The following is a 27,277-nucleotide window of genomic DNA, read 5'->3' on the forward strand; positions in this document are numbered from 1 at the left end:
AAGAGCTATTCTCCTCATGTGAGTTGTGAGTGAACATCTCAAATGGCTGCCCCAATCTGGTGTTTGGCCCATTTTGACCACTTGCTCTATTCATTGCTTTTAGCAATCTCTTTTTCTCTATCTCTTCTCACATTCTCCCCCCTGACAGGGATCTTTGCACCCCTGTCCAAGATCAGCAAACCCTCAGAGCGATGCAAAGCCAGCACCCAGAGAAGTGCCACCCCAATACGGCCCTCTCAGCGCATCAACCTGTCGCGCGTCACCTCCAAGATCAACACAGGTAACAGTTTCTCTGACAGGGACTTCAAATATTTGTACCACGTCAGTGGATGGATGGATAGGCTACAGGGTAAAGGATAATTTGGCCTATAGTCCCTCGGGCCACAAAGACAAATGGACCTACCTGTGATGGAAAGCTCCCATCATTATGAAAGCATAGAGAAACTCCTGAGCCTGAAGGGCTGAGAGGTTGAGTTAGGGAGGTAGGGAGCGGAGTCAGACAGGTGGGAGAAGATGGAGAATGGCATAAAGGGAGGAGAGCCAATTTCCACTTCACCGTTTATCTCATTACACCCCCTCCAGGATGTGTTTTCTGGGGACCCATACACATTAATGCATTATTAGAGGCAACACATCACAGAAACGCACACCTCGCCACCTCACCCTCCTTAATGACATTAGTTTTCGATGCAATGTCTCAACCCCCTTCCACCTCAATATGCTTCCACTGGCTGAGACATAACTCTGAAATGAATCCACTCTGGGCGGGGAGGGGGTACTCTATAACACAAAGCCATGATTCAGACTGTAATGGTCATGTAAACCATAGCTTCTCCACCTCCCTGCTGCTCGGGGGTGTCTAGAAGAGGGGCCAATGACGAAGTCACAAACCCCATGAAAAGCGAGGACCTATCTCTGCTAACCAGATTTCCGCGAATGCCCGACGGAAAGGCGCAATGCCACCTCTGATGTTTGTGGCTCGATCTTTCCCCCACCTCACCTGGGAATGAGTAGGTTTATCTGTCTGTCGGAGCTCTCCGGGGCAAAAGTCAAGTTCTCTCCCAAGCCTTGATTGGATTGTCTTGTTGTGGTGGGCTGCTTTTTTCGCTGCTTAATACATGCTTACGGAGAGCTGCCCACGGTGATGAGGCTTCTTCAGAGGAAAGATGGCAAGCCTCGGGTTTGGGTCTCATCCTCTGGTGCTATTGCTTCTCACCATCTCTGCTAGCTTGTTGTTGTTGATAATAACCATCTTGACTAGGTCTGTGGCAGTCATGAAATTTTGTCAGATGGTTATTGTCATGCAACAGTCTGCCAGTCTCACGGTAATTGATCGTTAATTAACATACACACGTTTAGCATCTCCAGGCCTCGACGCATACAAGCCGTTGGAACATCTACATTTAAAAAAGTCTAATAGATAAATTTAATATACTGTACACCATCACAATAAATCCATTATTTATTTTAGGCAAGTATAAAGAAACGGTTTGATAAGAAGAACATTTATTTCAGAAGAACAGAATGAGTACTGTATGTTACTGTCTATGTGCCATAGCCTGTAGGCTTGTTCATTAAGCAGACGAGATTTTTTATTTCACCTTTATTTAACCAGGTACAACTGCTCCCTCGACAAGAAAGCAGTTTGACACAAACAACACAGAGTTACACAAGGGATAAATAAAAGTCAATAACACAATAGTGTGTGCAAATGTAGCAAGATTAGGGAGGTAAGGCAATAAATAGGCCATAGTGGCGAAATAATTACAATGTAGCAATTAACACTGGAGTATAGATGTGCAGAATATGAATGTGCAAGTGGAGATACTGGGGTGAAAGGAGCAAAAAATAAAAAACAATATGGGGATGAGGCGGGCTATTTACAGATGGGCTGTGTACAGGTGCAATGATCGGTAAGCTGCTCTGACAGCTGGTGTTTAAAGTTAGTGAGGGAGATATGACTCCAGCTTCAGTGATATTTGCAATTCGTTCCAGTCATTGGCAGCAGAGAACTGGAAGGAAAGGTGGCCAAAGTAGGCTTTGGCTTTGGGGATAACCAGTGAAATATACCTGCTGAAGCGCGTGCTATGGGTGGGTGCTGCTATGGTGACCAGTGAGCTGAGATAAGGCCGAGCTTTACCTAGCAAAGACTTATAGATGACCTGTAGCCAGTGGGTTTGGCGATGAATATGTATCGAGGGCCAGCCAACGAGAGCATACAGGTCGCAGTGGTGGGTTGTATATGGGACTTTGGTGACAAAACGGATGGCACTATGATAGACTACATCCAATTTGCTGAATAGAGTGTTGGAGGCTATTTTGTAAATGACCGCCAGAGTCAAGGATCGGTAGGATTATCAGTTTTACGTGGGTATGTGAGTAAGCCGATGTGAGTAAGATCTTTAGACAGGTCAACATACACAAGGCCGCAGGCCCAGACGGATTACCAGGACGTGTACTGCGAGCATGCGCTGACCAACTAGCAAGTGTCTTCACTGACATTTTCAACATCTTCCTGTCCGAGTCTGTAATACCAACGTGTTTTAAGCAGACCACCGTAGTGCCTGTGCCCAAGAACACTAAGGTAACCTGCCTAAATGACGACCGACCCGTAGCACTCATGACCAACCCGTAGCACTCATGTCTATAGCCATGAAGTGCTTTGAAAGGCTGGTCATGGCTCACATCAACACCATCATCCTAGAAACTCTAGACCACACTCCAATTTGCATACCGCCCCAACAGATCCACAGATGATGCCGTCTCTATTGCACTCCACACTGCCCTTTCCCACCTGGACAAAAGGAACACCTATGTGAGAATGCTATTCATTGACTACAGCTCAGTGTTCAACACCATAGTGCCCTCAAAGCTCATCAATAAGCTAAGGACCCTGGGACTAAACACCTCCCTCTGCAACTGGATCCTGGACTTTCTTTCGGGCCACCCCCAAGGTGGTAAGGGTAGGCAACAACACATCTGCCACTCTGATCCTCAAAACTGTGGCCCCTCAGGGGTGTTGTGCTTAGTCCCCTCCTATACTCCTTTTTCACCCACGACTGTATGGCCAAGCATGACTTCAAAACCATTATTACGTTTGCTAATTACACAAAAGTGTTACGCCTGATCACAGACAATGATGAGACAGCCTACAGTGGCTTGCGAAAGTGTTCACCCCCCTTGGCATTTTTCCTATTTTGTTGCCTTACAACCTGGACTTAAAACAGATTTTTGGGTGGTTTGTATCATTTGATTTACACAACATGCCTACCACTTTGAAGTTACAAAATATTTTTTGCAACAAGAAATAAAACAAAAAAACAGAACTTGAGCGTGAATATCTATTCACCCCCCTGAAGTCAATACTTTGTAGAGCCACCTTTTGCAGCAATTACAGCTGCAAGTCTCTTGGGGTATGTCTATATAAGCTTGGCACATTTAGCCACTGGGATTTTTGCCCATTCTTCAAGGATAAACTGCTCCAGCTCCTTCAAGTTGGATGGGTTCCGCTGGTGTACAGCAATCTTTAAGTCATACCACAGATTCTCAATTGGATTGAAGTCTAGGCTTTGAATAGGCCATTCCAAGACATTTAAATGTTTCCCCTTAAACCACTCAATTGTTGCTTTATCAGTATGCTTAGGGTCGTTGTCCTGCTGTAAGGTGAACCTCCGTCCCAGTCTCAAATCTCTAGGAGACAGGTTTCCCTCAAGAATTTCCCTGTATTTAGCGCCATCCATCATTCCTTCAATTCTGACCAGTTTCCCAGTCCCTGCGATTGATTAACATCCCCACAGCATTATGCTGCTACTACCATGCTTCACTGTGGGGATAGTGTTCTCGGGTGATGAGGTGTTGGGTTTACACCAGACATAGCGTTTTCCTTGTTGGCCAAAAAGCTACATTTTAGTCTCATCTGACCAGAGTACCTTCTTCCATATGTTTGGTTAGTCTCCCACATGCCTAAATGTGTTTGCTTATTTTTTCTTTAATCAATGGCCTAGCTCTGTGGAGTGTATGGCTTAAAGTGGTCCTATGGACAGATACTCCAATCTCCGCTGTGGAGCTTTGCAGCTCCTTCAGTGTTGTCTTTGTTGCCTCTCTGATTAATGCCCTCATTGCCTGGTCCATGAGTTTTGGTGGGCGGCCCTCTCTTGGCAGGTTTGTTGTCGTGCCATATTCTTTCCATTTTTTAATATTGGATTTAATGTGCTCTGTGGGATATTCAAAGTTTCTGATATTTTTTTATAACCCAACCCTGATCTGTACTTCTCCACAACTTTGTCCCTGACCTGTTTGGAGAGCTCCTTGGTCATCATGGTGCCACTTGCATGGTGGTGCCCCTTGCTTAGTGGTGTTGCAGACTCTGGGGCCTTTTGGAACTGGTTTATATATACTCAGATCATGTGACACTTAGATTGCACACAGGTGGACGTTATTTAACTAATTATGTGACTTCTGAAGGTAATTGGTTGCACCAGATCTTATTTAGGGACTTCATAGCAAAGGGGGTGAATATATATGCACCACTTTTCCATTTTGTAATTTTTTTAAATAAGTAATTGTTTTCACGTATAGTACGTGATATCCATATAATAATCCATTTAAATTACAGGTTGTAAAATACAACAAAATAGGAAAACACCAAAGTGGGTCAATACTTTTGCAAGGCACTGTATAGGGAGGAGGTTAGAGGCCTGGCAGTGTGGCGCCAGGGAATTTACTTCTCCCTCAATGTGTGTAAGACAAAGGAGCTGATCGTGAACTATAGGAAAAGGAGGGTATCGATTGGGCTGAAGTGGAGCTGGTCGATAGTTTCAAGTTCTTTGGTGTTCACATCACCAACTAACTATTATGGTCCAAACACAAGATAGTTATGAAGAGGGCACGACAACACATATTCCCCCTCAGGAGACTGAAAAGATTTGGCATGGGTCTCCAGATCCTCAACCGGTTGCATCACCACCTGGTATGGCACATGCTTGGCATCTGACCTTAAAGTGCTACAGAAGGTAGTGCACACGGCCAGTACCTCACTGGGACAAAGCTAACTGACATCCAGGACCTACAGTTGAAGTCGGAGGATTACGTACACCTGAGCCAAGTACATTTAAACTCAGTATTACTGTCACGCCCTGACCTTAGTTATCTCTGTTTTCTTTATTATTTTGGTTAGGTCAGGGTGTGACTAGGGTGGGTATGTTAGTTTTCTTGTTTAGGGTTTTTTATATATCTAAGGGTTTTGTAAGTCTAGGGATATGCATGTCTATGGTGGCCTGAATTGGTTCCTTGCGGGTTCTTATTCTATGTTTAGTTGCCTGTCTGCACTGTCTGTATTAGCTTCACGTTAGTTCAGTGTTGCATTTCTTTAATAAATTAAGAATGTACGCTTACAAAGCTGCACCTTGGTCGCTTCCATACAACGACCGTGACAATTTCACAATTTCTGATATTTAATCAGAGTAAAAAAAAAATGTATTAGGTCAGTTAGGATCACCACTTTATTTTAAGAATGTGAAATGTCAGAATAATAGTAGAGAGAATGATTTATTTCAGCTTTTATTTCTTTCATCACATTCCCAGTGGGTCAGAAGTTTACATACACTCATTTAGTATTTGGTAGCATTGCCTTTAAATTGTATAACTTGTGTCAAATCTTTTGGGTATCCTTCCACAAGCTTCCCACAATAAGTTGGGTGAATTTTGGCCTATTCCTCCTGACAGAGCTGGTGTAACTGAGTCAGGTTTGTAGGCCTCCTTGCTCGCACACACTTTTTTAGTTCTGCCCACATTTTCTATAGGATTGTGGTCAGGGCTTTGTGATGGCCACTCCAACACCTTGACTTTGTTGTCCTTATGCCAGTGTATGTAAACCTTTGACCCACTGGAATTGTGATACCGTGAATTATAAGTGAAATAATATGTCTGTAAGCAATTTTTGGTACAATGACTTGTGTCATGCACAAAGCAGATGTCGTAACTGACTTGCCAAAACTGTAGTTTGTTAACAAAAATTTGTGGAGTGTTTGAAAAACGAGTTTTAATGACTCCAACCTAAGTGTGTGTAAACTTCCGACTTCAACTGTGTATATACTAGACGATGTCAGAGAAAGGCCCAAACTGTTACTCGCTTTTTTTTAAATCTATGCATAGTCACTTTAGAAATTACCTAGACTAATCTGTACCCCCACACATTGACTATATTGTTTTCACCTTAGTTTATTTAGTAAATATTTTCTTAACTCTATTTCTTGAACTGCGTTGCTTGTTAAGGGCTTGTAAGTTAGCATTTCACAGTAAGGTCTACTACACCTGTTGTATTCGGCGCATGTGATTTTATTTACTTTTTTTAAAGCTCTGGTTAAATATCAAGCTTTGAAGTAATTTTGAGTACTCGGTTACTCATGTTCATCCCTACAAGGTACCTGTTAAATACTTGTAGTTTACCTGCAGTTTTCTCCCCCTTCACTTTGGATTAAAAAGAAAGACTAGCATCACATTGAAAGGCTCTGGACTTTCTTGTAATGAGTATCTATTCAGACATTAGTCAACCACTCAGCTTCACCATTCAACCATTTAGCATCAGACACCTAAAGGCTGAACTATGAGAAGAGGACCATTGTGGTGAAATCATTTCCTTGTATTGGATAACAATGAATGGCCGCTTCCACTGTCCTTGGAGTCGGGTCCGGTTTTGATTGGGGCTCTTGCGTGGGAGTGACCTCTCATTCGCACGATGTTGGAATCTCTCTGAGGGCCTTGGTGACCAGTGCTGTTTTTTAATATGTCTATTTTTGTTCTCCCACGCTCTCTATAGTCCCCTTCACTGCAATGTCACGCTGTCTTTCGTTACATTTGCATCACCAACTCTCTTTCTCTCTCTTTTGTTTATTTTTCTGTGACTTTCACTCTTTCTTTCTCCTCATCTTGTTGGCAACCTTCCCACTTTTTCTTTTCTTATTTTTGTTTCCGTTTCACTATCCTGTCCCCGTCAACTTTTCCTTCTCATTTTTCTTGTTTTGTTTCCTTTTCGCACTCTTGTCCCTGCCAAATTCTCATGTTCTCATTTTCTCTGTCAGATGTTGTCCCTTTATTTATTTGTCTACGTGTGGGGAAAAGGTTCTCCATCCACCCCAAAATCACCTGATAAACCAAAAAGCTGCCCAGTTCCTGAACAGGGCACAGATGACACCCCTGAGGCCAAGACAGGTACTATAGTCAAATTGGAATGGCCTGTCTTGCACTGTGTTTGTGAAGTATGAATTCTACCCAGAAAGGGTTCCAAAGGCTTATCATACACTACCAGCCAAACGTTTGTACACCCACTCATTCAAGGGTTTGTCTTTATTCTTTCTATTGTCTATTTTCTACATTGTAGAATAATTGTCAAAACTATGAAATAACACATTTGGAATCATATGTTAACCAAAAAAGTGTTAAACTAATATATTTTATATATATATTGTAGAGTTTAGATTATTCAAAGTAGCCACCCTTTGCCTTGATGACAGCTTTGCACATTCATTCTTGGCATTCTCTCAGCCAGCTTCACCTGGAATGCTCTTCCAACAGTCTTTGAATGAGTTTCCACATTGCCTGCTTTTCCTTCACTCTGCGTTCCAACTAATCCCAAACCATCTCAATTGGGTTGAAATCAGGTGATTGTGGAGGCCAGGTCATTTGATGCAACACTCCATCACAACTCCTTCTTGGTCAAATTGCCCTTACACAGCCTGGAGGTGTGTTTTGGGTCATTGTCCTGTTGAAAAACAAATGATAGTTCCACTAAATGCAAACCAGATGGGATGGCGTATCGCTGCAGAATGTTGTGGTAGCCTTGCTGGTTAAGTGTGCCTTGAATTGTAAATAAATCACTGCCAGTGTCACCAGCAAAGCACTATAACACCACCTCCATGCTTCATTGTGGGAACCACATATGCTGAGATAATCCGTTCACCTGCTCTGCGTCTCAAGCAAATCTCTTCTTTCTTCTTCTTATTGGTGTCCTTTAGAAGTGGTGTCTTTGCAGAAATTTGATGGCCTGTCTCATTTGAACCGTTGATGTTAAGATGTGTGTGTTACTTGAACTCTGAAGCATTTATTTGGGCTGCAATTTATGAGGCGGGTAACTCTAATGAACATATCCTCTGCTGCAGAGGTAACTCTGGATCTTCCCAGAGTGTTTCATCTGAACATATGACATTCTCCCAATCTTCTTCTGGATAATCCAAATGCTCTCTAGCAAACTTCAGAAGGGGCTGGACATGTACTGCCTTAAGCAGGGGGACACGTCTGGCACTGCAGGATTTGAGTCCCTGGCGGCATAGTGTGTTACTGATGGTAGGCTTTGTTACTTTGGTCCCAGCTCTCTGCAGGTCATTCACTAGGCCCCCCCGTGTGGTTCTGGGATTTTTGCTCACCGTTCTTGTGATCATTTTGACCCCATGGGGTGAGATCTTGCGTGGAGCCCCAGATCGAGGGAGATTATCAGTGGTCTTGTATGTCTTCAACTTCCTAATAATTGCTCCCACAGTTGATTTCTTCAAACCAAGCTGCTTACCTATTGCAGATTCAGTCCTCCCAGCCTGGTGCAGGTCTACAATTTTGTTTCTGGTGTTCTTTGACAGCTCTTTGGTCTTGGCCATAGTGGAGTTTGGAGTGTGACTGTTTGAGGTTGTGAACAGGTGTCTTTTATACTGATAACAAGTTCAAACAGGTGCCATTAATACAGGTAATGAGTGGAGGACAGAGGAACCTCTTAAAGAAGAAGTTACAGGTCTGTGAGAGCCAGAAATCTTGCTTGTTTGTAGGTGACCAAATACTTATTTTCCACCATAATTTGCAAATAAATTAATAAAAAATCCTGCAATGTGATTTTCTGGATTTGTTTTCTCATTTTGTCATAGTTGAAGTGTACCTATGATGAAAATTACAGGCCTCTCATATTTTTAAGTGGGAGAACTTGCACAATTGGTGGCTGACTAAATAATTTTTTGCCCCACTGTATGTTAATTGAGATTTCTGATGTTTTGAAAATGGCACCCTGCACTTTCACTGGCTGTTGTCATATCATCCCGTTAACGGTATTTCAGCTCAAAGAGGTTAAACAAGGCTTACGGAGACTTGCAACAGCTTATGGAGAAAGACACCAAACTTGACCTCAATTCTATTACCTTGTCTGACTATTGGAGGAAAGGCCTAATCCCCAGAGGACTCCGTATTATGAAGTTTCCAGCTAATAGAGCACAAGGTAAACCTGAATTTAGAGATAAATGGGAGGCTATTCTCAACAGGTGTTCTTTTGACCTAATGCTACTTCTAATATAACCATTTAAAAAGGACAGAAAAGTAGTCCAAACAGAAATTGAATTAGTAACAACGGAAAATCACATAACAGTGACAATTCTAACAAAGCACAATGTGATACGATCTTGAAAGTAGACTATTGCGGTGGCAAGGTCTTTGCCTGGAGAAAACCAACCCACAAGAATTCGGAATCGCATTCGCAGAGGAAGACTTGATCTGTTTCTTTCAACTCTCCAAGAGGTGACGATGAGCATCACCCCAGACACTCAGAGGCCAGCTCCTCCCAAGATTTTTTAGACCATGAAGAGGAGCCACACAGGTTCCTCAACGAGAGAGGGAGAGGACGCGGAAGCGGCTAACACGGAGGGGGGAGGAAGAAACCAAAAATATCCAACCACACGGAGCAGGACCAGAACAAGCCTGTGATCAACATTTCTGGAGAACCCCTTTCTGATGATTGTGTTAACGGTCTTGTCGAAAGGACTGTCCTTTGCACACACATACTCAACTAATTCATTAAATTCAAAGATTGACCTATTTTGCAAAACATCTATCCAACTACAGACACCAGTGTCTCAGGTCAGGTAGTTTCTGTGCCCTCAAAAACACCTTTTAAGCCCAAGTCCACATTTTGTCCCATCGTCCAGAATGCCACACTAAATACACTTGTCAAGAAAGTGCATTTTTGATGTGGAGAATCTGTTTAAAGGTAAAATTGACTCTAACCAAACACAACGTAATCTGTCTAAGACATATAGGATTGCAGTTCAATCATTGTCCAAAAATGGACGGTTTGTGGTTAAAAATAGCAGACAAAGATGGCGTTACAATAGTGTGGTAAAGACAAATATGTGACAGAAGCCTACCGTCAATTAGACAATGATGAATTCTACCAATCTCTTACCTTCATACCCTACAGAGGACCTAAAAACTGAATTGAAAGGGATCCTCACAGAAGCTAAGGAGAATGGCTACATTTCAGACAATGAGTTCAAATGTATTTTCAATGGCAGTCCGCTTGTGGCTTCTTTTTATCTTCTTCCAAAAGTCCACAAGAATCTTGAAAATCCCCCAGGCAGACCAGTCATTAGTGGTAATGAAAGTCTTACAGAACCCATCTCTAAGTACATTGATTACTTTAAGCCTTTTCTGCCATCACCCCCAGCCTATCTTCAAGATACCACAGATGTGTTGAATAAAATTAAGGAATTGAACAATATGGGTACAGATTCCTTTTTAGTCAACATGGATGTGGAGTCTCTATACCATTGAACATGAACAAGGATTGGTAGGTATGCACCATTTCTTGAGTACCCGGCCTGAGACCCAGATGCCTCCTGCATAATTCATTGTCTCACTGACTGAATGGACTTAATATCCTTGTCTTTCAGGACCGTATTTTTAAACAAGACTAAGGATGTGCCATGGGAGCATGTTACAGCCCTTCCTACGCTGGTTTGTACTTGGGTCATTGTGAAAATGACTTCATTTTGGATCCTTCTAATAACCAGTTCTTTGACCGGATTATATGTTTGGGACTCTATATTGATGATGTTTGCCTGTTCTGGTCCGGCTCAGAAGATGAACTTATTTCCTTCCACCAATAACAGCATTAACCCTAACATCAAACTAACTATGGAGTACAGCAAGGATAACATACATTTTTTGGACTTTGACAAACATGTCAAAGGTTGTTTGCACACATCAATCTTTAGGAAGTCTACAGATGGGAATATCATTCTGAGGGTAGACAGCTTTCACCCCAAAAGGCTAAAAGAGAACATTCCATATGGCCAATTCCAAAGAGTCCTCAGAATTTGCAATCTGGAAACAGACTACAGTGTCAAATCTGCTGAATTGGAGAATCACTTCTTGAATCGTGCCCTGAAATATACAGGTATATGGGCGGGACGACTTGACAGAGAGAACTTGTTGCGTAGGGGAGTGACTCGTGATACATCAGAGAGAGTGTACTTTGTTACAAAATACAGCACTGAAGCAGAGATCATTAAAAAGAATTGGAGAATCATCCAAAGCGATACACTACTACGCCAAGTCTTCCCAGAGCCACCAGTAATAAGCTTTAAGAGATGTCCTACCCTAAATGACAAATTAGTCCACAGCTATCTTCCTGGTGACTCTCAAAAAACTTTGCTAGATCACAAACCCAGGGTCTCTTTTAAATGCAACCATTGCAGAAATATTTAACAGAAAAAGTATTTTGTTGACACAGCTTCTAAAATATCAAGTCAAGCATTTAATTAACTGCAAAACCACTGATGTCATCTACAGATTGGAATGTACAGAGTGCAAGTTGTTCTACATTGGACGGACAAAGACCGCCTTAAGACCGCTTAGCGGAACACAAGTATGTCATACGGGTAGGCAATAAAGACTACCCCATGGCAAGGCACTAAAGGTCCGTACACCATGGCAACCCTGCCTCCCTACAAGCTATGGGTATTGATCATGTTCCGGCCTCAGTTAGAAAAAACGACCGTCTTAAACTGCTAAATCAATCGGAGCGTTTTTGGATTTACAAACTACAGGCCACTAAGTACCCTGGTTTAAATGAAGATATGGATTTCTCACCTTTCCTGCGGAGTCATGATAGATCCATTTCCTGTCATCTAGTGGACATTTTGCTCTATTGCCCTCAGCTATGTTTAGACTGTTGTTGTCCATGTTTGCTGTGTTCTAGTGTACTATGGAATAGTTGGCTCTCCTATTCTTGGCACTTTGCCCAGTCATATGTAAGGTTAGAACTACCTTTCTAGGCGTTTTGATGCTTGTAGCTTGGAGTTGAATTTTTTTGATAACATATTTACAGTATTTCACTTTTTAATGTGTATAGTTTTGCTAACTAGGTGTTGTCCAATCTATTTCGTAACCACTCCCTCTTCAAATTGGGTCTGATTAGACAAATCTGTTCAAAAGGGGACATTGTATTAACATTTCTTTGTACTCCCTGATGGTCATACAGTTGAAATGCGTCTGATTTTTAAAAATCTCTCTGGGATAGGGGGCAGTATTTTTCACGTCCGGATGAAATGCGTGCCAAAAGTAAACTGCCTGCTACTCAGGCCCAGAACCTAGGCTATGCATATTATTAGTCGATTTGGATAGAAAACACTGTGAAGTTTCTAAACCTGTTTGAATAATGTTTGTGAGTATAACAGAAATGGTTTGGCAGGCGAAACCCCGAGCACAATACATCCAGGGAAAACATTTTTGAGGTCAATCTGTTTTCAATGGCAAGCCCGTTTTAATATAAATATGCTTGCAGTTCCTATGGCTTCCACTAGATGTCAACAGTCTTTAGAAATTGGTTGATGTTTTTCCTTTGAGTAATGAAGAAGTAGCCCTTTCCTTTCTGGGAGTCGAGCCAACTGGACTCTTTTGTTTGGGGAGCGCAACCTGAAGCTTGCTCCACTTTGATTTTATCCGCTATTGAACACAGTTTATCCCGTCTTAAATTTGATCTGTTATCTACTTTTTAAAATACCTAAAGTTGGATTAGGAAAGTTGTTTGAAATGTTTGGTCCAAGATCACAGGTAATTTATTAGATAATTTTTAGTCATGTTGGGCGAGTTGGAACCAGTGTTCTTTCTGAATCAAATGCGCCAAATAAATTGACATTTTGGGGATATAACGACGGAATTAATCGAACAAAAGGACCATTTGTGATGTTTATGGGACATATTGGAGTGCCAACAGAAGAAGATCTTCAAAGGTAAGGCATGAATTATATCATTATTTCTGAGTTTTGTGTTGCGCCTGGCGTGTTGAAATATGATTGTCATGTGTTTGTTTGTTGGGGTGCTGTCCTCGGATAATAGCATGGTTTGCTTTCGCCGTAAAGCCTTTTTGACACGGTGGCTGGATTAACAAAAAGTTAAGCTTTATTTTGCTGTATTGCACTTGTGATTGTATGAAAGTTAAATATTTATAATAATTTTATTTGAATTTGGTGCTCTGCCATTTCACTGGATGTTGTCAAAACGATCCCGCTAACGGGATTTGATACATAAGAGGTTTTTAAACCTTTGTTTCCATTGAACATGTCATACAAATAAAGGCATTTTAATTAATTATATGAAGAGTGCCTTGGTCCTCCTTTCTTTTTGAAAACTATGTTTAATTTTATCTCTGGGACCCTCAGGATGACAAATCAGAGCAAGATTTCTGAATGTAAGTACATTATTTACCTTCAGAGGTGAATGTATCAAATCAGTTGCTGTGATAAAATGTTTTATTGTTGTGCACAATCCTCAAACAATAGTATGGTATTTTTTCGCTGTAATAGATACTGTAAATTGGACAGTGCAGTTAGATTAATATCAATATAAGTTTTCTGCCCATATAAAACATGTCTATGTTCCGGAAAGTTGGCTGTTGTTTACAATATCATTCTAAACACATTATCGCATATTGAGCCACAACCGTACCGGTTTAGGGACAACGATAAAATTGATACAATGTCGATCCATTTAAGCACAGGCTCAGAATTGCGTGCTTCATGGGACCCAGGGAATGATATAGATCTCATGGCAGACCTGATAGAAATAGATGGTTTGGTATTAAGATTGTAGGCACACACCCTGCTGTGTGATTTAGGGTGTAGAGAAAGAGCACTTCCTCTGTACGTGTCTTGCAAGCTTCGGTTGGTGTTGAAGGAATACTAAATTCCTCTGTTTTATTTCCCAATCAAAATTAAACACACTGTCAATGCATTTAAGGGTTTGTAAGACCCTTAGTTTATAAGAATGGACAGAGCCCCGGTCTTAAAAGTCAGGTAACAGCGTTTAATTCAAGAGAGTACTGGGTACATACACATTTTACCACAGGTTATAAACTGAAAATGACGTCAGCGTTTTCTAAATGTTCTATCTCTTCTTGACACTGGTAGAGAGGCCCTATAGTTCTCGAGCCTTCCCTCCTCGCCTAAAGCCAAGGTCAGTCCGTGTAGATAAGTATTCTAGACAGTCTGGAGATAGTCCGTCCCTGCCATCTGGAGATAGTTCATTCATTTGTATCAAGGCATTGTTCGAAACTCCTGACTATATTATATACAATTGGGAATGGGAGCACAAAAAATCATACATGTACAGTACATAATAGCATTTGGACTAGTCAGTCCTGATTGAAATGTATACATAATTAGTCATCATTGATAAAAATTCCCTTAACAGTTGGAAGCTTGATGCACTGCTTGATCAAAGTGGTGTGCAGTGACTGATTTCTGGTAGTTTTCTTCAAGGCCTTACCACATTCATCTAAACATTGTCTTCTTATCGCATATCTTGTTTTTCCCATTTATATTATTTTGCTTATGGTGAATTATTAACTTTTACCTCTTCACTAACTGTCCACTCCTTATTTTCCTCCCCCAGGTGCTCTGTCTCGTTCCCTCTCTTCCTCTTCATCCTCCCTGGACTCCAGACATGGCCTGACCGTGCAACCTCGGCCGTTTCCACGACAACGGCCTCCCGCAAGGCAGCGGCGGGAACGGCTTCAGCCCAGCTCCAAAACCATGCCCCCTCCGACCCGGTCTAATCCCAGCCCCAACCTCATTGGTACTGCACTCTCGTGTCATAATTTCAAACCAATGAAATCCACCTACGTTGCTTTGAGTGATATCCATGTACCTTATATGGTGGAACCAGTTTAAAGTCGTAGAGGAGCCTTCATTTCGCTCTCTGATCCAATTATTAGTTAGTTACATTGACAATTGAGAGCCACATCGATTAGTGAGCTCTTGCGCAGTATAGCCGATAATTACTTTAGTATTGACCTTGAGGCCATGGTAATGTTGAGAGCTGAAGTGACTATTATTATTATGTCCAGGAAGGTGCTTGAATAATAAGTCATAATTATGATGGTGGCATTAGTGAACATGATGGTGATTATTTGAATGGCTTCCCTGATGTTACAGCTGCTTACGGTGTTGGTAAAAGCATTAATATTCTCTCTCCCCCTCCCATGTTCCAGTACCCCGGAGCCGGACTCCCTCGGCCAGTAGCTCCGTGTGTGACGGGCCCGAGGTGCGCCTAGGGGAGAGGGTGTTGGTAGTGGGCCAGAGAACAGGGGTGGTCCGCTTCTACGGCAAGACCAACTTTGCCCCAGGTCAGATCACTGTCTATTCCCCAAACCCACTACACACATCATGCTACATCCACTGGTAACCATGAGTACTGGCATAATAACTACCATACTAACAGGGTTGCGGTCAATTATGTTTCAATTCAGTCAATACGGAAAGTGTTATGAAATGACGGAGTCACCCATGATTCACCAAACAATATTTTGAAAGAGGAAGTTAAGCATTTTAAGCATGTTTTCATTTCAGTCTCCTCCATATCCACTATGACTCATGTGAAGGTCAAATTTCAGAGGAGGAACTTCTTGATGCAATTAAAGCCTTTAGGTCTGGCAAAACTCCAGGGCTGGATGGCATACCCGTGGAGGTATACAGTGGCTTGCAAAAGTATTCACCCCCTTGACATTTTTCCTATTTTGTTGCCTTACAACCTGGAATTAAAATAGATTTTGGGGGGTGGGGGGTTGTATCATTTGATTTACACAACATTTCTAGCACTTGAAGATCCAAACATTTTTTTATTGTGAAAATAACAAGAAAAAATACCAAAAAAAACTGAAACTTGAGCGTGCATAACTATTCACTCCCCCGAAGTAAATACTTTGTAGAGACACCTTTTGTAGCAATTACAGCTGCAAGTCTCTTGGGGTATGTCTATATAAGCTTGGCACATCTTGCCACTGGGATTTTTGCCCATTCTTCAAGGCAAAACTACTCCAGCTCCTTCAAGTTGGATGGGTTCTGTTGGTGCACAGTAATCTTTAAGTCATATCACTGATTCTCAATTGGATTCAGTTCTAAGCTTTGAATAGGCCATTTCAAGACATTTAAATGTTTTCCCTTAAACCAGCTTTAGCAGTATGCTTAGGATCATTGTCCTGCTGGAAGGTGAACCTCCGCCTCAGTCTCAAATCTCTGGAAGACTGAAACAGGTTTCCCTCAAGAATTTCCCTGTATTTAGCTCCTTCCATCATTCCTTAAATTCTGAACAGTTTCCCTGTCCCTGTCAATGAAAAACATCCCCACAGCATGATGCTGGGTTTGCCAAAAAGCTCAGTTTTAGTCTCATCTGGCCTGCTTATTATTGTCTGGACACTCTTCTGTAAAGCCCTGCTCTGTGGAGTGTATGGCTTAATGTGGTCCTATGGACAGATACTCCAATCTCAGCTGTGGATCTTTGCAGCTCCTTCAGAGTTATCTTTGGTCTCTTTGTTGCATCGGATTAATGCTCTCCTTACCTTGCCTGTTCTATAATTTTTGGTGGGCGGCCCTATCTTGGCAGGTTTGTTGGTGTGCCATATTCTTTCCATTGTTTAATAATGGATATAATGGTGCTCCGTGGGATGTTCAAAGTTTCTGATATTTTTTTACAACCCAACCCTGATCTGTACTTCTCCACAACTTTGTCCCTGACCTGTTTGGAGAGCTCCTTGGTCTTCATCGTGCCGCTTGCTTGGTGGTGCCCCTTGCTTAGTGGTGTTGCCGACTCTGGGGCCCTTCAGAACAGGCGTGTATATATACTGAGATCATAGGACAGATCATGTGACACTTAGATTGCACACAGGTGGACTTTATTTAACTAATTATGTGTCTTCTGAAGGTAATTGGTTGCACCAGATCTTATTCAGGGGCTTCATAGCAAAGGGGGTGAATACATATGCACCCACCACTTTTCCATTATTATTTTTTCTAGAATGTTTTGAATTCATTCATTTCACTTCACAAATTTGGACTATTTTGTGTATGTCCATTACATGAAATCCAAATAAAAATCCATTTAAATTACAGGTTGTAATGCAACAAAATAGGAAAACCGCCATGGGGGTGAATAGTTTTGCAAGGAACTGTACCAATCTTTTTTTTATATACTCAGAGGACTGTTATTAGCATGTTTTAACCACTCGTTTTTACTGAAACATGGTCCAAGTGGTAAATATAAAGATCTAGTCCATTAAAAAAATGAGACCTCTTACACTTCTGTGTTGTGATGCAAAATGCGTAGCACATAGAATTAAAAAGGTGTTGTCGGATATTAATCCTCCTAATCAGACATGTTTTTTACATGGACGATATTTTGGAGATAATGTAAGTACTGGAAACAATAGAACACTAATGAAAAACATGGAAAACCAGGCCTGGTATTCATAGCTCACTTTGAAAAGGCTTTTGATAAAGTTCTACTGGAGTTTATATATAAATGTGTGGAATATTGACATTTTTGAGAATCGCTTATAAAATGGGTTAAAGTTATGTATAGTAAATAATAAGGTTATAGAGTAGAGTAAAACAAGGTTGTCCACTATCGGCATATCTATTTATTATTGCCATCGAAATGTTAGTTGTTTAAATCCAACCGATCCAACAATAATATCAAAGGGTTAGATATCCAGGGCATTAAAATAAATGTAATTGTAGGCTGATGTTGTCTTTTAAATCCATATTTTGGATCCCTCATAGATTATCTAGTTTTTCTAACCTCTCTGGATTACAACCAAATTATAATAACTTGTACTATATTATGTATTGGATCACAAAAAAATAAAACTTTTACATTATCGTGTAGTTTACCAATAAAATGTTCTTATGGTGATGTGGACATACTCGGTATACATATCCCGAAAGAGAGAGATTATCTTAATAGAAATGTAGCAAAGATAGATAAGATCTTGCCTCCTTGGAAAGGAAAAACCTGTCTGCCTATGGAAAAATCACCCCGATTAACTCTTTAGTCATGTATACCTGTTTTATTAATTATATGAGCTAAAAATATAAAATTTTATTTGGAATGGCAAGGCAGACAAAATTTAAAGGGGCCTATTTTTTGAATATGAATTTGGAGAGCTGAAATTCTTAAGTATTAAAGAGGTGGACTTCTCACTGAAGACGTCAGTCATACAAAAGTTATACTTAAATCCGAACTGGTTCTCTAGCAAATTAATAAGAATGCCTCACCTCATGTTCAAGAAAGGCCTTTATTCAGTTTATAACCTCTTACTTTCGGTTATTTGAAAATGAAATAATCTCCAAAATATTGCTATTTTAAAAACAAGCCATAGAAAGTTGGTTGAAATTTCAGTTTAATCCACCAGAAAACACAGAACAAATAATGCAACAAATATGGTGCTTAAACTAAAAAAAAGGTATAATCTTTGTAAAGGATATCATAAATAGGACTTGTCAAGTTATGTCACACATACAGCTAACTAAAATATTTGGAAATGTCTGCTCTACCCAAAATTACAACCAACTAATTGCAGCATTACTGCAAATATGGAAGAGGCAAGTGGAAGAGACTCTCATTCCTTCAACAATAAACGCAAATCCAACCATCACCCCTGGTGAGACAAAACCGCGTCTTGTCAGTGAAGAGCACTTTTTGCCAGTCCTGTCTGGTCCAGCGATGGTGGGTTTGTGCCCATAGGCGACATTGTTGCCGGTGATGTCTGGTGAGGACCTGCCTTAAAACAGGCCTACCATCCCTCAGTCCAGTCTCTCTGAGCCTATTGTGGACAGTATGAGCACTGATGGAGGGATTGTGCATTCCTGGTGTAACTCGGGTAGTTGTTGTTGCCATCCTGTACCTGTCCCGCAGGTGTGATGTTCGGATGTACCGATCCCGTGCAGATGTTGTTACACGTGGTCTGCCACTGCGAGGATGATTAGCTGTCCTCGCTGTCTTAGGCGTCTCACAGTACGGACATTTCAATTTATTGCCCTGGCTACATCTGCAGTCCTCATGCCTCCTTGCAGCATGCCTAAGGCACGTTCATGCAGATGAGCAGGGACCCTGGGCATCTTTCTTTTGGTGTTTTTCAGAGTCAGTAGAAAGGCCTCTTTTGGTGTCCTACGTTTTCATAACTGTGACCTTAATTGCCTTCTGTCTGTAAGCTGTTAGTGTCTTAATGACCGTTCCACAGGTGCATATTCATTAATTGTTTATGTTTCATTGAACAAGCACTTGAACAATGCCGAGAGTGTGCAAAGCTGTCATCCAGGCAAAGGGTGGCTACTTTGAAGAATCTCATATATAAAATGTATTTTGATTTGTATAACACTTTTTTTGTTAGTACATGATTTCATAGTTTTGATGTCTTCAATATTATTCTACTACTATGTAGAAAATAGTAAAAATAGAGAAAAACCTTTGAATGAGTAGGTGTTCTAAAACTTTTCACCGGTAGTATGTATTTACAAAGAAATATGTGGGGGATTGGAAATGATGCAGACCATTATATTGATGGAAGCTACAATCTATCTGCAATCTAAAAAGTGTTCTGAAATTCTACTGGCAAATGCTTACCTACATACACAATTCTATGGGGCCAAAGGTAGAATCCTTTAAGTCATTTTTATTTTGTGCAAACTGCCACCTAAAGGAAAGACATTGGGCATGGGTGTGGTTATCGCATAATTACAAAACAGTGAGCTCCAATGGTATTGGGACAGTTACACATTTTGGGTTTTAGCTCTGTACCCCCACACTTTGGATTTGACATGATACAATGACTATGACGTTATAGTGCAGACTGACAGATATAATTTGAAGGTATTTTCATCCATATTGGGTGAACTGTTTAGAAACCAAAGCACTTGTTATACATAGTCCCTCCATTTAATTGGACCACAAGTATTGTGACAAATTCACTTCTGTGTATTAAAGTAGTTAAAAGTTTAGTTTTGGTCCCATATTCTTAGCACTGTTAACATCAAGCTTGTAACTCTACAAACCTGTTGGATGCATTTGCTGTTTGCTTTGGTTGTTTTAGATTATTTTGTGCCGAATAGAAATTTATGGTCAATAATGAATTTTGTCATTGGAGTCACTTTTATTGTTAATAAGAATATAATGTGTTTATAAACACTTCTACATACATGTTAATACGACCATGATTACAGATAATCCTGAATAATTTGTAAATAATGATGAGTAAAAAAGTTAGATGCACAAATATTACCCCCCCCCCCCAAAAAAAAGCTTACCTCTTGGGGTATGATATTTGTGTGTATTTATTGTACCAAAGGTGAGGACGCTGTTGATTTTAAGTGCATTTTACATTTACTTAACTTTTCACTGCATTTGTTGATAACGAATCTAAACAAAATACTCTGGATACATTCAGTAACATGATAAGAATATTCTTTCAAAATTTGGGGTAGGTGCAAAATAAGAAAAAATAATTACTAGGCATTACACAGTTCCTAGTAATTTCAATGCAATTTTATGACTCAAAGAAGAGTCTTCAACTATAAGGTGCTTTTTTTTAGCTCTGCTGCTGAGGAACTACAGCAAGCAGACTTGTTTTGTTTGGAACACAGCCCTGCATCCCCAAAATAATTCAGTGCCTCTACTTTTTCACTCAGGATGTAACTTTCCAGTGCTACTATTCTTGCCATGTAATGTTGTTATTAAAACTACATCAGACATCCCCATAGTACAATAGTTTACCTATTTACCTAGTCGGCTTGTTCTGTGTTCTATGCGAGAGTCATGTGGAAGTAGGAGTGCTGAGGGTGCTACAGCACCCCCTGATAAATTAGAATTGTAAAAAATATTATAAAAAATGTGTAAGTATAACAAATGTTCACAAAAGTAGTGCACTGGTTCTTTATTACTCCTGTATGAGCAGACCAAAATAGTTGTCAGCAGCACTGGGAGAAAATATTCTCACAGCATATCCAACCATTGTAATTTAGGTACAAAATGAAAATAAGGAGATGACAATTAGGCTTTACAGGTAACATAGTATGATGTTCATTATAATTTACTTCATTTTTAGCAATATTGCTTTCAAAAAGGTTGCTGCTGTTCCCATAGATAGACAGTACATGGTTGCTCTATGTATCATTGACCCTGGATAAGCTAAAGACTGGGCTAACACAGCTAACCTTTTAGGTCACTAATATGTTAATTTTGTAAACAATTTGCTGCCTTCATAATCCTGAGAGAAATTGAACTAGATAGTAGCTAGGTTAGCTGACTTTTCTCAAAACAAACATCATTCTGGCTAGCTACTTCATTTCACGCTTGCTAGCTTGTACACAGCCAAATATCACTCCAGAAACACAATGGGTAAATGGTGTATTTAATAAGTATTTGGTCACCTACAAACAAGCAAGATTTCTGGGTCTCACAGACCTGTAACTTCTTCTTTAAGAGGCTCCTCTGTCCTCCACTCGTTACCTGTATTAATGGCACCTGTTTGAACTTGTTATCAGTATAAGAGACACCTGTCCACAACCTCAAACAGTCACCCTCCAAACTCCACTATGGCCAAGACCAAAGAGCTGTCAAAGGACACCAGAAACAAAATTGTAGACCTGCACCAGGCTGGGAAGACTGAATCTGCAATAGGTAAGCAGCTTGGTTTGAAGAAACAACTGTGGGAGCAATTATTAGAAAATGGAAGACATACAAGACCACTGATAATCTCCCTCGATCTGGGGCTCCACGCAAGATCTCACCCCGTGGGGTCAAAATGATCACAAGAACGGCGAGCAAAAATCCCAGAACCACACGGGGGGACCTAGTGAATGACCTGCAGAGAGCTGGGACCAAAGTAGCAAAGCCTACCATCAGTAACACACTACGCTGCCAGGGACTCAAATCCTGCAGTGCCAGACGTGTCCCCCTGCTTAAGCCAGTACATGTTCAGGCCCGTCTGAAGTTTGCTGGAGAGCATTTGGATGATCCAGAAGAAGATTGGGAGAATGTCATATGGTCAGATGAAACCAAAATATAGCTTTTTTTTGGTAAATACTCAACTCGTCGTGTTTGAAGGACAAAGAATGCTGAGTTGCATCCAAAGAACACCATACCTACTGTGAAGCATGGGGGTGGAAACATCATGCTTTGGGTCTGTTTTTCTGCAAAGGGACCAGGACGACTGATCCGTGTAAAGGAAAGAATGAATGAGGCCTTGTATCGTGAGATTTTGAGTGAAAACCTCCTTCCATCAGCATGGGCATTGAAGATGAAACGTGGCTGGGTCTTTCAGCATGACAATGATCCCGAACACACCGCCCGGGCAACGAAGGAGTGGCTTCCTAAGAAGCATTCAAGGTCCTGGAGTGGCCTAGCCAGTCTCCAGATCTCAACCCCATAGAAAATATTTGGAGGGAGTTGAAGGTCCGTGTTGCCCAGCAACAGCCCCAAAACATCACTGCTCTAGAGGAGATCTGCATGGAGGAATGGGCCAAAATACCAGCAACGGTTTGTGAAAACCTTGTGAAGACTTACAGAAAACATTTGACCGCTGTCATTGTCAACAAAGGGTATATAACAAAGTTTTGAGAAACTTTTGTTATTGACCAAATACTTGTTTTCCACCATAATTTGCAAATAAATTCATTAAAAATCCTACAATGTGATTTTCTGGATTTTTTTTTCTAATTTCGTCTGTCCTAGTTGAAGTGTACCTATGATGAAAATTACAGGCCTCTCTCATCTTTTTAAGTGAGAGAACTTGCACAATTGGTGGCTGACTAAATACTTTTTTGCCCCACTGTAGATGTTTCCGCACTGATGATTGTTCATGACCACAACGCCCGCTTGCATTTTAAGGCCCGCCTTCCCACATCCATGATTTGTTGGGAGAGTTGGCTGTCTGAAGAAGACCCATCTTAGACATTTTTTTGTTCATTTTGTCGTCGTTGCCAAAAGAATGTAATTGAAATCAGACCCTTGACACTAATGCCTACGGTCTGGTTTTTGGGACTATTTTGGGATTACACCCATGAGCAATCCCCAGGGTTAAATTCTCTACTGTATGGAGTATCGTCATACATAATATTAAGCATCATAGTGCTGTATATTTGTTTTCTCACTTGTTTGTACTTCTGTTGCCATGCCAAGGCATTTCCTACAAGCTGCCTTAATCAGGGTTAACAATTTCTTATTTAAACATGTTCACCAAGACAGAAACAAACAAAGCTGGTTTTCAAGGGATTTTTATGTTTGCATGTTTATGGCAAGTTGTTGATAGTATATTGAAGTATATCATGCTCTTAACACATGTTCTTTACATAGCGATTGCGGTTGTATTGATAATTTCCATTAGCATTGAGTAATAGTGGCAGCAGCATCACTTGACCTCCCCATTAGCAATATGGATTATGCAATGTATACATGATACGTAATATGCAGTGCCAACTGAAAGTCTACACACCCCTTGCAGTCTTCACATTTTGCTGCTTTATAATTAAATCTATAAAGGATTACATTAAAAAAATCCTACAGATCTACCCAACATTCTAAATTTTAAAAGTCAAAGATAATTCTAGAACATTTTCCTAATAAATACTTTAAATACTTTTTTTTCTTCTTGATGTCTTAGAGTTAATACTTGGTGGAAGCAACTTTGGAAGCCATTACAGCTGTGAATAATTTTGAATAAGATTCTAACAAACTTTATGCAAACTTCCTGTTATTGCTAATGGATAGAGGTATGTCTTGGGCGTATGATCTTTGACCCTATAACTTTCTCACTCATTATTTATGTTTCACTCAGGATTATCTGTAGTCATGGTAAAATCCACATTAATGTAAGGGTGTTTAGAAACATATTCTTATTTATAATAAAAGTGACCCCAAAATAACTACCTTATTTGCCATAAATTTCTATTGGGCACAAGATAATCTGAAACACAACCAAAACGAACCGCAAATGTATCCAACAAAGTAGTCTCAAGCTTGATGTAGTCAATCCGTGCTAGGAATATGGGACCAAGTACTAAACTCGTGACTACTTTATTTTATAAGAATTGTTAGGGGTGTCAATAATTTTGACTCCTGCCTTTTTGAGGATAATAAGTATTACTTGTTTTAAAAAATCTATATCGCTGAGCAATTGTATTAGTATAAAATATAATTTCAGACTTTTTTTGACCCTACAATGTGCATTCGGAAAGTAGTCAGGCCCCTTGACTTTCTATGTTACAGCCTTAATCTAAAATATTATTCAGCCTTATTATTTTTCCTCATCAATCTAAACGCAATACCCCATAATGATAAAGTGAAAACCGTTTTTTAGAAATGTTAGCAAATGTATAACATTTTTTAAGGAGAAGTGGATCTAAAATTCCATGCGTATCTTTTAGCAATGTTTATTATGAGTATTTCTGTAAATTGATGTGGCTCTGCAAAATCACCGGATGTTTTGGAACTACTGAACATAACGCACCAATGTAAACTCTGATTTTTGGATATCAATATTGATTTTATCGAACAAAACATACATGTATTGTGTAACATGAAGTCCTATATTGTCATCTGATGAAGATCATCAAAGGTTAGTGGTGAATTTTATCTCTTTCTGCTTTTTGTGACTCCTCTCTTTGGCTGGAAAAATGGCTGTGTTTTTCCGTGACTACGTGCTGACCAAACATAATCGTTTGGTGTGCTTTCGTCAAAAGCCTTTCTGAAATCGGACAATGTGGCTGTATTTACAACAAGTTCATCTTTCAAATGGTGTAAAATACTTGTATGTTTGAGGAATTTTAATTATGGGATTTCTGTTGTTTTGAAATGGCGCCCTGCAATTTCACTGGCTGTTGGCGAGGTGGGACGCTACCATCCCACATATCCCAGAGAGGTTAATGCAACCGCTGTGTCAGATTTAAAAAAAACTTTATGGAAAAAGCACACCATGCAATAATCTGAGTACGGCAATCAGACACAAAAATAAACCACCATATTGTGGAGTCAACAGAAGTCAGAAATAGCATTGTAAATATTCACTTACCTTTGATGATATTCATCAGAATGCACTCCCAGGATTCCCAATTCCACAATAAAAGTTTGTTTTGTTTGAAAAAGTCAATTTATGTCCAAATACCTCTTTTGTTTGCGCGTTTAGTCCAGTGCACTAGGTCCAGGCGACAAGTCAAAAAGTCCTGTTACAGTTCGTGGAAACATGTCAAATGATGTAATCAATCTTTAGGATGTTTTTAACATAAATCTTCAATAATATTCCAATCGGAGAATTCCTTTGTCTTTAGAAATGCAACGGAACGCAGGTCGCTCTCAGTGGCGCGCGCGTGATCAGCTCATGGCAAACACCCGATTGAAAGAGCTCTCTTTCTCGCCCCCTTCATAGTAGAAGCCTCAAACAAGGTTCTAAAGACTGTTGCCATCTAGTGGAAGCCTTAGGAAGTGCAATATGACAGCATAGACACTATATATTCGATAGGCAATGAAAAACTACAAAACTCAGATTTCCCACTTCCTGGTTGGATTTTTTTCTCAGGTTTTTGCCTGCCATATGAGTTTTGTTGTACTCAGACATCATTCAAACAGTTTTAGAAACTTCAGGATGTTTTCTTTCCAAATCTACTAATTATTTGCATATTCTAGCTTTTAGGCCTGAGTAGCAGGCAGTTTACTCTGGGCACCTTTTTATCCAAGCTACTCAATACTGCCCCCCAGTCCAAATAAGTTTTAATTAAACAGATACCTTATTTACATAAGTTTTCAGACCCTTTGCTTTAAGACTCGAAATTGAGCTCAGGTGCATCCTGTTTCCATTGATTATCCTTGAGATGTTTCTTAAACTTGGACTACACCTGTGGTAAATTCAATTGATTGTACATGATTTGGAAAGACACACACCTGTCTATATAAATCCCACAGTTGACAGTGCATGTCAGAGCAAAAACCAGGCCATGAGGTTGAAGGAATTGCCTTAGAGCTCCGAGACAGGATTGCGTCAAGGCACAGATCTGGGAAAGGGTACCAAAAAATGTGTCCAGCATTGAAGGTCCCCGAGAACACACTGGCCTCAATAATTCTTAAATGGAAGAAGTTTGGAACCACCAAGACTTCCTAGAGCTGTCCCCCCAGCCAAACTGAGCAATCGGGGGAGAAGGGCCTTGGCAAGGAAAGTAACCAAGAACCCGATGGTTACTCTGATACAGTTCTTGTGTGGGGATGGGAGAACCTTCCAGAAGGGCAACCATATCCGCAGCGCTCCACAAATGAGGCCTTTATGGTAGAGTGGCCAGACGGAAGCCACTCCTCAGTAAAAGGGGCATGACAGTCCGCTTGGAGTTTGCCAAAAGACACCTAAAGGACTCTCAGACCATGAAGAACAAGATTCTCTGGTCTGATGAAACCAAGATTGAACTATGTGGCCTGAATGCTCAGTTTCATGTCTCGAGGAATCCTGGCACCATCCCTATGGTGAAGCATGGTGGTGCCAGCATCATGCTGTCGGGATGTTTTTCAGTGGCAGGGACTGGGAGACTAGTCAGGATCGAGGGAAAGATGAATGGAGGAAAGTACAGAGAGATCCTTGATGAAAACCTGTTCCAGAGCGCTCAGGACCTCAGACTGGGGCGAAGGTTCACCTTCCAACAGGACAACGACCCTAAGCACACAGCCAAAACAACACAGGAGTGGCTTCGGGACAAGTCTCTGAATATCCTTGAGTGGCCCAGCCAGAGCTCAGACTTGAACGTGATCGAAAATCTCTTTTTTAGAGACCTGAAAATAGCTGTGCTATTGGGAGAAACTCACCAAATACAGATGTGCCGAGCATGTAGCGTCATACCCCAAAAGACTCAAGGCTGTAATCGATGCCAAAGTTGCTTCAACAAAGTACTGAGTAAAGGGTCTGAATACTTATGTAAATGTCATATTTCAGTAACTTTTTTATGTACATTTGCAAAATGTGAAAACATTGTTTTTGCTATGTCATTATGGGATATTATGTGTAGATTGATGAGGAAAAAAAATATTTATTCTATTTTAGAGTAAGACTTTAACATGACAACCTTTTGAAAATGTCAAGGGGTCTGAATACTTTCTAAATGCACTGGAGCTCAGTATTTGAAGTATTTATTTTATACAGTCATTATTGCTTATCTTTATTGAG

General features: G+C 40.5%; 1 protein-coding gene across 6 annotated transcripts in view; it reads left to right on the forward strand.

Annotated features, from left to right (window-relative positions):
• The window catches only part of LOC135526148 (CAP-Gly domain-containing linker protein 4-like), a 95,433-nt gene that overhangs the window by 31,611 nt on the left and 36,545 nt on the right, over positions 1–27,277 (forward strand). For 5 of the 6 annotated variants that reach the window (XM_064954278.1, XM_064954277.1, XM_064954276.1 and 2 more), the window contains 3 exons: positions 149–280; positions 14,701–14,883; positions 15,299–15,433. In XM_064954278.1, coding sequence (XP_064810350.1) covers positions 149–280; positions 14,701–14,883; positions 15,299–15,433 — 450 coding nt within the window. Of the gene's footprint in view, positions 1–148; positions 281–7,119; positions 7,210–14,700; positions 14,884–15,298; positions 15,434–27,277 lie in introns of all 6 variants that reach the window. The other variant, XM_064954280.1, reaches the window with a different exon arrangement.

This window comes from Oncorhynchus masou, chromosome 32, assembly GCF_036934945.1.
Source record: "Oncorhynchus masou masou isolate Uvic2021 chromosome 32, UVic_Omas_1.1, whole genome shotgun sequence".
NCBI lineage: Eukaryota > Metazoa > Chordata > Actinopteri > Salmoniformes > Salmonidae > Oncorhynchus > Oncorhynchus masou.